We start from the raw sequence: 12,404 nt of genomic DNA, 5'->3' as shown, positions 1-12,404 counted from the left end.
GCGTGTTCGGAGCCTGTGCTCCACAAGGGGAGAGGCCACAACAGTGAGAGGCCTGTGTACCCCTCCCCCCAAAAAAAAAGAAACTACAAATAGAACTACAATACGACCCAGCAATCCCACTACTGGGCATATACCCTGAGAAAACCATAATTCAAAAAGGGTCATGTACCAAAATGTTCATTGCAGCTCTATTTACAATAGCCAGGACATGGAAGCAGTCTAAGTGTCCATCATCGGATGAATGGATAAAGAAGATGCGGCACATATATACAATGGAATATTACTCAGCCATAAAAGGAAATGAAATTGAGTTATTTGTACTGAGGAGGATGGACCTAGAGTCTGTCATACAGAGTGAAGTAAGTCAGAAAGAGAAAAGCAAACACCGTATGCTAACACATATATACGGAATCTAAGAAATAAAAAAAAAAAAGGTCATGAAGTACATAGTGGTAAGACAGGAATAAAGACACAGACCTACTAGAGAATGGACTTGAGGATATGGGGAGGGGGAAGGGTAAGCTGTGACAAAGTGAGAGAGAGGCATGGACATATATACACTACCAAACGTAAAATAGATAGCTAGTGGGAAGCAGCCGCATAGCACAGGGAGATCAGCTCAGTGCTTTGTGACCACCTAGAGGGGTGGGATAGGGAGGGTGGGAGGGAGGGAGACGCAAGAGGCAAGAGATATGGGAACATATGTATATGTATAACTGATTCACTTTGTTAGAAACTAACACACCATTGTAAAGCAATTATACTCCAATAAAGATGTTAAAAAAAAAAGAAAAGAAATGAATAAGCAACAGGTATTCATTGGAAAGCTCAGGAGCCCAGTTTGAGAACAAAAGCTGAAACTGGGAGGGGTTTTGCCAAGAACAGGTGAATGCAGAGGGCCCATGCTGAGATCTGAAGGGAGCAGGTAACCCCTGTGAACTCTCCAAACTAGGGATCCCTTCCAGGAAGGGGGGCGGAGGGGCGCATTCTGAGATTAGAATCAAATTTGAGCATCACTGGGACAATAAAGATTAAAGACAGAGATCACCTGAACAAAAGTGGAAGAGGGAAACAGGGCCTGGAAATCCCAGAAAGAAGCTACCATGTATTTGAGTTCTACATAAAAACAAAAAAAGGGGGTGCTACACCTCCTTCTGAAAGTTTGGGAAGATTAATTTCAAATAAAATTGGCTAGAGAAAAGAAACAAGGTCAAATTCTATAATTTTTAATTACAACAGCCTCTTGAACAATGGGAGCACATCAGAAACACATGCCCACAAAAGTAGATAAAATACTATTTCAAAATGAGCTAAAGCTCATTAAGAAAATGATATGACACTTGAAAGAATGCCATAAATCAGAATTGCAAAAAATGAAAAGTGAGGTGACAATAAAGGAAATAATTCGATTTTTTTTTAATTTTAGAAATAAACTAGAAGGAACACAAAAGCAAACAAATGTAACAGATAATGCCTTAAGAGAACTAGAAGATGAGAAGAAGGAAGTATTTAAAATTTTAAAAAGAAATGAGGAAAGAGATAAAAAGAAACTGAGAGAAATTAAAATTAGAATAGGCAGAACAAGAAAGGGTTGGTAGCACTATTCCTTGACTGGTTAGTGGTTTCAGAGGTGTTTGCCTTATAGTAATTCATTAAGCCATACATTTGTTTTGTGAGATTTTTCTGTGTTTGTTTTATTTTACAATTAAAAGGTTATAAAATGCAACAAAAAGGAAAACGATGAACTGGCGGATATTTGGAAAAAAAGAAAAATACATAAAATGTTCATGCAAATTGATGATAAAATGCTAAATCTCCAATAAAGAATTGCAGAGGATATAAATAAATGATGTACATACACAATTGACCCTTGAACAACATGGTTTTGAATTGAGTGGGTCCACTTAATGTGCTGACTTTTTTAATAAATTTCGATAAATACATAGTATAGTACTACAGAATCTGTGTTTGGTTGAATCCGCAGATACTGAACCACAGATGTGGAGGGCCAGCTGTAAAGTTACATGGGGGATCGGTGCCCAAACTCCACATCAATAAAGGGGCAAGTGTATTCAAAAGCTAATAAACACTAAAAACATCTAGTCTCAGTGAAATAGTCCCTGAAAGAAAATTTATGGGAAGGGAGGCGATGAAAGAAAAACTCTGTATTGTATCTACAGATAACTTTTAATGTCAGATACAGCCTAATTTATCTGCTATGGGTGAAGTTGGGTAGGTGGCAACAGACCCTCCAGTAAGTGCCCTTCAGTGTGCTGGGTGTTTCTGTTATATGATCCCAAGGGAATGCAATACAAAATAATCCGTTGTTTTCTGTTCATGTTGAGTTAGCCTGGCATTTTATAATTTGGAAAGATTTTATGATCAATTACATTGAAAACTTTTTTATCCTTCACAGTGAGAGACCTACCACCAATTTGCCTTGATGTTAGACAGAAACAGCGCACCTCTACAGATGCTTTATCATCTGAAATGAAGACCCCAGTTCTTCCAGAACCCATCCTTCCCGTTCAGCCAAAAACTATGAAAGACTTTCTGTAAGTTTCGGCTCACTGTTACATGTAGACACATAGTCATCTGCATGTCAGCACTTTACATGATTTAATATTTTTGTGTGAGAAACTAATTGAACTTGTGGCTCATTATAAAGTATTAGCCAAGAGTGAAGACACAAAAGACTACCTGTCTCAAGTTGAAGGTGAAAACAAACATATAATTAACCAGTAAGGGATAGATAATGTTACAGCAAAAGACACTAAATAAGAGAAAATGAGTCAAAACAGGCAAGAGAGACTTCCCTGGTGGCACATTGGTTAAGAATCTGCCTGCCAGTGCAGGGGACACGGGTTTGAGCCCTGGTCCGGGAAGATCCCACATGCCGTGGAGCAACAAAGCCCGTGTGCCACAGCTACTGAGCCTGTGCTTTAGAGCCCGTGAGCCACAACTACTGAGCCCACATGCCACAACTACAGAACCCCACGCTCCTAGAGCCCATGCTCCACAACAAGAGAAGCCACCACAGTGAGAAGCCCGCACACCACAACGAAGAGTAGCCCCCGCTCGCCGCAACTAGAGAAGGCCCACGTGCAGCAACGAAGACCCAACACAGCCAAAAATAAATTAATTAATTAATTTTAAAGAAGAAAAACAGTCAAGAGGAGGTAAAGGTGGTAATAAAATAATAGAACGTGACATATAAATCATAAAAACCATGTTAGTAGTAAAAACTACTAAAAAACCCAAATGGACACTTGAAGGACTAAGTGGGAAAGAGAAGGTAGGGACAGAATGTAAACAAAATCTGTCAAGAAATTTGGCTCTGAAGTGAAGGAACGGAAGAGTGATAATTGTAAGGAGCATGTCAAAAATTAACTTTTTAAAAAGCAAATAAATGGGGAAGTTGAAGCTGGATTAATATCTTAATGCAATTAAGAATTATAAATTCATAAGCTACCTTTACATTAACTGGAACACATTTCTGTATTCAGCTTCATTATTTCAAGTTGCATGTTGGGTGACATTTATCTATAAAGAATTAATGCTATTTTATCTGAATAACATTTTTATCTGTTATGGCTAATAAATGTTTTTATTTTAGGGAAGATGTAGAAAAAGCTAAGTCATCAGGAGATTGGAAAACAGTACATGATTTTTATCTCACAATGTTTGATTCTTTCCCAGAACTAAATGCTGCATTTAAGGTAATGATACATAAAGCACATTTTTCACTTTTAGTTTAAATTTTCCAAAAAAAGATACTATAAATTAACTTCTTTTTCTACCCAGTATTGGCTTAAGCAGCTGTTTAAGCAAACATAAATAGGTATTAATTCTGAAATTGTATGTATCACAAACAAGTATTACTTAAGTGATATCTTAAAGATTGTTTTTATTTGTACTAATGTTAATGTTTGACTCCAGTCTTTCAGTTTTAAAAAAGAAAGTTATTAAAATAACCCTTATATATTTATTTTTAGCAATCTTGCCCTGACAGTCCTTTTTTATCATCATACTAGGAATATTAGAAATTATGTAGGAATAGTTATGGTTCAGATATTACTTAGATTAGTTCTTAAAATGTTATATACACTTGGTTCTTTAATTGAATTTGCAGAAAGATGCCTCTGCCTCGTTTAATACTATCGAAGACTCTGGGATTAATGCTAAATTTGTGAATGCTGTATATGATGCCTTACTTAATACTGTAAGTATTATTTATGAACACATGCAAATAGCATAATTGTTTGACTCTTCTGTATTTTAAAAGCAGCCAGACAAATATTGTAAAACTCACCTTGTAACATAATTACATGAGAAACTCTGATATAATTTTTGGTAAATTTAGTTGAAATTCTCAGAGAGTTAGATTATTTTATTCTTATATTTTTCTAATTAAATGAAAATTCAGTAGAAAATACTTTTATGTTCAGTCCTTATTTAAAGGCTTGCTAAGATAAAAATCATGCTTTACTGACTCAGCAAAAGGAGGTAAATTATTTGGTTGTATTGGAATTACATTGAATCTGTAGATCAGTGGTTCTCAAATTTTAGCATGTATCAGAATCACAGAAAAGGCTTCTCAGTATTCAGTAGGTCTAGCATAGAGCCCCCAAATTTGTGTTTCTAACAAGCTTCAGGATATGTTGATTCTCCTCATCCGGGGGGGCTCTCTGTGGCCATGTGAGTTTGAATTTCATCGTAATTATAATTGAAAGTCATTGAAAGATTTGTGTTTCTAACAAGTTCCAGGATATGTTGATTCTTCTGATCCGGGGGCTCTCTATGGCCATGTGAGTTTGAATTTCATTGTAATTATAATTGAAAGTCATTGAAAGATTTTAAGCTGGGAACAAAGGGATGACGGACATGATTTATAGTTTAGAAAGATCTCTCTGGATGTTATGTGGAGGATGGTCTATAGTGGGGCAAGAGAAAGGAGTTAGGAAGGCATTGCTGAAACCTAAACGACGGTCAGTGTTTGGACTAGGGTTTTGGCAGTGGAACTAGTGAGACGTATTCAGACTCTGAGTATATTATGGAACAGAGCTAAACATACTTCTGTAGATTGGATGTGGGACTTGAGGGAAGAAGGAAACTGAGTAGATGGTATTGCCATTTAATTAGATGGATGGGGCTCAGCTATCAGCAGAGAGAAAAAAGGTGTTTCAAAGAGGTAATAATTAATCCTGTCAAATGCTGCTGAGAGATTTAGTAAGATTTGGACAGAGAATTGAGCACTGTCTTTGATAAGGTGAATAATTGATGACTGAGTTTAATAAGAGACGTTTCCGTGAAGTTGTGGAAACAAAGCCTACTTGGAATGGGTTGAAGGGACCATGAGAGGAGAGGAAGTAGAGATAGTGAATACAGACAGCTCTTGGAGAGTTTTGCTGTGAAGGGAAGCGGAGAAATTAAGGGTTAGCTGAAAGAGTACATGGGTCCAAATGAAAGGTTTTTAGCATGAGCAATATATTAGCCAGGGTCCTGGCAGGAAACAGATGACACACTCTAACTGGTAACCTGGAGAGGACTGTTTACAAAAGTATTAGCAGAACAAGGGAGGCCCTCAGGAGTAGTACTGTAGAGTGAATCTGGAGATGAGCTGTCGGGGGGAGAGGGCTGCCTTACAGGAGATGAGGGGCATAGCCAGCCCATGGTGACCTTGCAGGGAGGGCATTGGGGGAATAAATACCCCAACTTTCCTCTCTTCCCTCTTCTGTCAGTGTTCCCTATGGCTGAATCCAACCAGAAGGCAAAAAAGGCAAAGGAGTCTGGTTGATGTAGTCCTTAGTAGTCAGCCTCTTAGGGCATAGATCAGGGTGGAGAAGAGTGAAAATGCAGAGACACATCTGTGCAGATGGTATTAGGATGTAGTGTTCTACTGATGGGAACGACCTAGTAGTGTGGAAGACATGGATGATATGGGGGAGATAGAAGAAAACTGAATAACCAGGTCCTTGACAAGGTGAGAGAGGATGGAGCATAGGGCTCAAGTGAGGGGGTTGGGCTTGGTCAGTTGTAGTGCAGGTAAATGATTAGAATAATAGTGGCAAGATGAATCTGTTCTCATTTGGGTGCATCTGTTTTCTCTCTAAAGTGTGTGGCAAGATCAGAGCTGAGAGTGATGATGGGAAGGAGGTGTTGGAGGTTTGAGGAATGAGAAAAAGGTTTGAAATAGTTGTCTTGGAGAGCAGGGAAGTAGATGAACTAGGGAAATGTTGAAGGACTGTCAGTGGTGTTGAGTGTCCTTTTGAGATTTGTGACATAAACTCAGTGTGTCTAGTCAGCACATTTGTGTGATTTTTCTCCTGCAGCCTTCCATTGCTCTGGGGTGCTGTTTGCCTGCTGGGTGTGAAGGGTCACTGCAAGCAGAGGAGGAGAAAGGAATGATGTATTAAATAAGTATATTAAGAAAGGTGCTAGGCTGAATGAGTGCTGACAGACATGTCTTAGAAGTGATGATTGTGTTTTTTTAAAAAATAAATCCATGATATATGCTTGTTTTCTTGACATTTGCCCCTTTCATATAACAATATGACAGAGAAATTTTAATGACTGTTTGGAGCTTCTAGTTAATGAAGGTTTTAGTCATTACTTCTTATAAGCTAAAAGCACCATCTAGATGTGTTTTCATTCATTCTTATGGGACGTGTTTGGTAGTAATTAACTTTTTTTAGTATTTGAATTATTAAACTATAAAAAATGTTATTTAGTACCTTTTTTGGATCCTATAACAAAAAATCTTTATCTTGTTATTTTTTTATTGAACATAATTTGGTTGTACTTAATAATGAATTGTGGGCTTAACTGCTAATTATAACATGGTATTGGTAGGACTAAATATGTCCAAAACGTATGCAGTCATTTTATATTGTTAAACATGCTATTCTTAGACTTATGTTCATGATTTTATCCTGTCAATCCAGAGAAAGTGAAATTGTTTTTCTTTTTCTGTTTTCAGTGTTATATAAAACTGATGGTAGTCATCAAACAGCCACCATGTATGTTTGTGCAGGTTGTACAGTGCACATTCCAGGGAGCATTCTCATTATAATCTCTCAGATGTGAAATTGAGACTACCGTTAAGTGGTAGTCCTTGGTCATCAAGTCTGGTTTTAACTATTGAAACAGATCTGTAAATATAATTAGCATATAAAAGTCACCTAAATAGCTAATCCTAATTATTTCATGATTTTCTTTTGCCTACAGCCTCAAGACATTCAGAAGACAGTATTAAAGGGAATCATTAACAGCCTGTTACGAGAATGGAAAGGGTAACTGAAACTAATATTTGGCTAATCAGTATAGATGGTTAATATACCCAGCTCATCCATCTTTAATATATACGTATGTGTTTTACTCTCAGAAAAGATTTTAGTTGCTACGATAAAAACATAGACCAGAATGAAATTATAAACCATGTATAACAAAGCTTTTTAACTTGAGACTTATGACTTCTCAGGATGGTCGACAGGTGAGCTTCAGAGGATCTGTGAATTCTTTAAAATTGTATATAAGATCTGTCATGTACAGATATATGTGCTTTACAAAAATAGGATGGGTACTTAAATCAGTCACCTAGAATGAAATAATATGGGCGTTAAATTTAGCCTTGGGCTTTCTGGTAGCAGAGCAAAACTTTTCTTATTTCTAATATAAGAGAAGTAAATTTAGCTACTGAAATATTTTTTCCTGGAACTAAATATTGAATTGTTATGTAAGGAATGATGGACAGTGTAATTGATAATGTTTTGAACTGTGAATATGCAGAACACAAAAATATACTTTTAAAAGTATATGATTTAAATTGGTGTTACTTAACAGTATAATTTAAATGATAGCTTCTATTAAAGCCAAATAATACCATTAAATTATAATTTAAATGTTTATATTGAGCCCAATTTGAAAATACCAAAGTAGAGTTCTTAACTATAATGTTAAATGTACCCTATATATTTTAATAACATTGTTCCAATTTTCAGAGAAAATTGTGGTTTTTCTAGAAAATTGAGAAAAGTCAAGGTAGTATAAAAAAGTAAAAATGTAACATTTTGCAGCTTTTTTCTAGTCATCTTTTTAAAACAATTGAAATCATACTGTATCTTTCATGTGATTTTTAACTTAACAGTATTTTCCTAGTTTATCATTCTAGTAATACTTTTGCATTTTCCTTGAATTTCATGTCTCTGGTTGAATACATAATGCTTCACTGAAAATGAAGAGGAAAATTTGGAATGTAAAGTGAACTCTTAGGAGAGTGAGGAAGTCCAGTGGTCTGAAACTGCTGGGACCTCAATCCCCTCCAAGCATGCTCACACAGCTTTCTAACCCCTGCTCCTCAAATGTGTGCTGGAGACAGATTAAAATAATTTGATGCAACTTACTTATCAAAGGATCATGTGGTCTTTACCCCCAAAATCTTGTTTTATTTTGGATTTATAATAACGACAACAAGATCTACAGTTTATTGACTATTTAGTATGGGCTAGGCACCTTTCAAACGATTTTGCATGTATTTCTCATTGAATCTTCACTACAATCCTGTGAAATAGGTAATATGATTAGTTTCATTTCACACTTGAGGAAACTAATTTACAGAGAAGTAAATTGCCCAAGTTAACACAGTAAGTGCCTGAGTCAGAATTAGAACCCAAGCTGTCTGGCAAAAGAGCCTGTGGGGCTTCCCTGGTGGCGCAGTGGTTGAGAGTCTGCCTGCCGGTGCAGGGGACACGAGGTTGTGCCCCGGTCCGGGAAGATCCCACATGCCGCGGAGCAGCTGGGCCCGTGAGCCATGGCTGCTGAGCCTGCACGTCCGGAGCCTGTGCTTCGCAACGGGAGAGGCCACAACAGTGAGAGGTCTGCATACCGCAAAAAAAAAAAAAAAAAAAAAAAAAAAAAAGAGCCTGTGATCTTAACTACAATTTCTGTACCCAGAACTGTATACTGTACTAAAATACTAGTGCATAGAACAGGAAAATGGAAGTTTTCATGGTACAGCTATAAAATGGGAAAACAAAAAACGGACTCTCCTATCACCAGGAATTTTAATACTTATGAATTGCTTTGAGCTTTTTAAAACGTTTTCAAATATAATTTCTAAAACAAAACAGTAGTCCTATTGAGAAAATAATCTGACAATTATGTAGAATAGTATAGAAAGAAATAGTTTAGATTTTATTTAAATCTAAGTAATTTAAATCATTATTCAGTCAAGATAATTCTTCCACAGAGAAATATTACTGCTAATTTAAAAATTATATATATACATGTGTATATATATCAATTTCAAAATGTGATACATATGTTATATATTTATATTTCAGATGATGTGGCTTTATATCTTGTAAAGATCATCTAGTACACTTTGGGCAATGATTTATGTTTTCAGGTTTAAGTCTAGTTTTTGGCTTTTATCAAGTCAATTCTCACAGAAACATTGATAATTTTTTATTAGATACTGTAAGATTAAACATTCATCTCTGATCAATTACAATTATTTCTGTTTCAGTCCACGAACAAAAGATGATCTTAGAGCATATTTTATACTTTTACAGGTAAGAAAGCAAAAACATAGTTGAAGTGTGTAATTCATATCTCAATCTATGCATGTGTAAGTGAAATGATATCAAATACTAAGTATTATTTTGAGCAACATTTTTGATACTTTTTTAGATTATAATTACTTGCAACCAGAGAATTAAAGCTATAAAAATTAACAGTGGAAGGCTAAATTATCTCCAGGATTAATATTTTAACTTGCCTTCCTGCTGTGGGATTCTGGAAGAAACAGAATGGAAGCACTTTTCCTCCTCCAGTCAACTTCCTTTCTTGTAACTAGTTTTTTAAGGGACTCCAAAACTTTCTTTTATTTCCCAATTAGTGGGTTTCCAACTTTTCTGTGTATTTTCAATAAATGTTTAAACTAGAATTCTAATGGAAAAATCAAAGTGGTTGTTTATATTTGCTAAAGCAAATATGATGAATTTTTTCCTCTTGAGAAATACAGATTCATTGATACAAAAAAAAAATAAGGTCCAAACAAATGAAAAGCAATTTTACTTTTTATAATTTTTTGAGAAGTATGTTATTCCCATAGCTAGCATACTATGTTTGTATTATTCTTTACAATTTACCAAAGGTGTTCATATAAATTATTATCTCATTTAAAGATAAGAAAAAATTATATTAAATAAGATAGGATATTTAGTTCAATATTATGTCCAATAAAAGGAAATATGGAAGATAGGGGTAGAAGAAGGAGGAGAGAGGAAACAAAAAAAGGGGAAATAGATAAGAGGTAGTTGAGGGATGTAAGGAGAGGAAGGGAAGTAAAGAGGTAAGAGGAGAAAGACAAAACTAGAAAAAAGAGGAAATATACCTGGAGAATAGTAAAAGCTAGAAAGTGACAACATGAAGCTCAAAATTTTAAGTGAGTGTATTGGTCAACAGTAAGCTCTGCTCATGACATCTTGTTCTTATGAGCTATCACTTGATGAGTTTATCATCTGGGGTCACTCCCTCATTTTGAACCATCCTGACCATAAGTCAATTTTGAAAAACACGTGGTGCTCTTTTATTTTTTACAATTTTGGTTTATTGTTCACTCATACTCATTTTTCCCATGGAGCTCTGAAATGTACACTGTGATGGAGTTTTAGATTTTGGAAATATAACTAGAGGTTTTGCTTGGTTTACAAGCTCTACTCTAACGCTTAAAAGTTCTCTGAAGCTATTATGTGGTTCTCCCCTTGTTCTTTGTGAAATATGCAAATAACTCATTTCACAATGGCAAATGTTTCATTACCAGCTTTTATTTTTCTAGCATTCTCTCTCCCCTTTTTTTTTTAATCAAAGAAGAGCCAGGTTTTTGTTTAGTTGGATAGTAGTGATTGCCACCATTTGTACCAGGCAGTGAGCTACGTGCTTTACATACAGTTTTTTTTAATACTCAAAACAACCTCCAAGATAGATGCTATCATTCCCATTTTTCAGATGAGGAAGTTGAGAATCAAAGTTTAAGGAACATTCCTAAGGGCATATAGAGTAGTAAGTGGTAGAATTAGCCCTCAGACCCAGATCTGTCTTAATTCCAAAGCCACTGGACCATAGTGGAAATCCAAGTCTCTGTTAATTAAATAATTAAACAAATAGATTCTTGTTTTCAAGGATTTCACCTAGTATTTCATAATCTCAAATTTAGTTTTCTGAATTCGCCACTTAGCTCATTAAGCATAGTGTCTTTCCTTTTACATGTTAACAAAATTTTAACGCAATTATCTTTAATATCTTTTTCAGAATCCTCAATTTAATAACACATCTACATATGTCATCTATGCTCACTTGCTACGACAGATAGCTACCTTAGTGGAAGCTGACCATCATTTCCTAGTTCACTGGTTTAAAAAGTAAATTATTCTATGATATTAAGAACTTTTATAATCTTAAAGTTTTAAGTTTGTTAGTAACTTTATAAGAAAATATATTAAATGTTTTCAGGTCTTGAGAAATGATACTTATAATTCACAGTGCTTCAGAAGCCAATTATAAGCATATTCTTTAGTACTACATAGAGGATACATTAAAGATCTGTTTTGTATGTAAGTAATCGTTTTGCTTGTGCCAGCTGTTGTTGAGATTTCTGTCCACTGCTTTTGCATTTTATACAGCACATTCCTATCATTGATTTTTCATATATCTCAAAGATGGTGACTGGATTTGCTCATACATTACTATTTTAATTTGTGTCTTTTTATTTCCTATCAATAAATTTTACCATTATTTACACAATGCCTTTTCCTTACCTAAAACATCATTGTAAAACATACTGGCCATCAATATCAATTTATAAAAGTACAGTACTTTTTTTCCACAGAACAATACTTACATTAACATTTACATTTCCCCATGACTAATAAAAGCTAAAGAAGCTAAATATTCCCAAAATTAATTTTAAATACGGTTAATTCTTATTATTAACAATAGTTATGTCCTATAAAGCTACTGGGAACACTGAATTGGTGAACAGTGAAATACAGGGTTAGCTTCCTGCGAGCCTTTGGTCACAACATTTTTATCAACCAATCAGTACATAACCTTGCTTTATCTGTATTTCTATTTAAAGACACCTATTTGATATAAATTTTTGTTTTATTAACATTGAACTCACGGCCAACAGCACCATAACTCATGTCTGAGCAAATTTTATCTGACATAAGTACCTTCTCCATAAGGCACATCACATCCTTCTTTACTTAGGAACACTAGACAGAACTTTAGCACTATAGTTAAGGGCCGTTTTAAAACAGCAGAATCGCTAACAGAAAGCACAAGAATTTGAAGAACATGACCCTAAGTAGACTGCATAAAGGACACTTGTTTGCAGTATG

General features: G+C 35.2%; 1 protein-coding gene across 5 annotated transcripts in view; it reads left to right on the top strand.

Moving 5' to 3' along the window:
- The window catches only part of HECTD2 (HECT domain E3 ubiquitin protein ligase 2), a 75,833-nt gene that overhangs the window by 34,127 nt on the left and 29,302 nt on the right, over nucleotides 1–12,404 (top strand). For 4 of the 5 annotated variants that reach the window (XR_012326990.1, XM_073794199.1, XM_019943422.3 and 1 more), the window contains exons 3-8: nucleotides 2,417–2,555; nucleotides 3,617–3,719; nucleotides 4,133–4,222; nucleotides 7,228–7,292; nucleotides 9,527–9,572; nucleotides 11,314–11,423. Coding sequence is in view for 4 of the 5 variants with exons in the window: in XM_073794199.1 (XP_073650300.1) it covers nucleotides 2,417–2,555; nucleotides 3,617–3,719; nucleotides 4,133–4,222; nucleotides 7,228–7,292; nucleotides 9,527–9,572; nucleotides 11,314–11,423 (553 nt within the window). In the remaining variant the exon portion in view is untranslated. Of the gene's footprint in view, nucleotides 1–2,416; nucleotides 2,556–3,616; nucleotides 3,720–4,132; nucleotides 4,223–7,227; nucleotides 7,293–8,239; nucleotides 8,814–9,526; nucleotides 9,573–11,313; nucleotides 11,424–12,404 lie in introns of those variants that run through there. The other variant, XM_073794201.1, reaches the window with a different exon arrangement.

Source organism: Tursiops truncatus, chromosome 16 (assembly GCF_011762595.2).
Source record: "Tursiops truncatus isolate mTurTru1 chromosome 16, mTurTru1.mat.Y, whole genome shotgun sequence".
NCBI classification, from domain to species: domain Eukaryota; kingdom Metazoa; phylum Chordata; class Mammalia; order Artiodactyla; family Delphinidae; genus Tursiops; species Tursiops truncatus.
The sequence above is the reverse complement of the archived record's forward strand: the minus strand, read 5'-3'. Positions and strand labels throughout refer to the sequence as shown.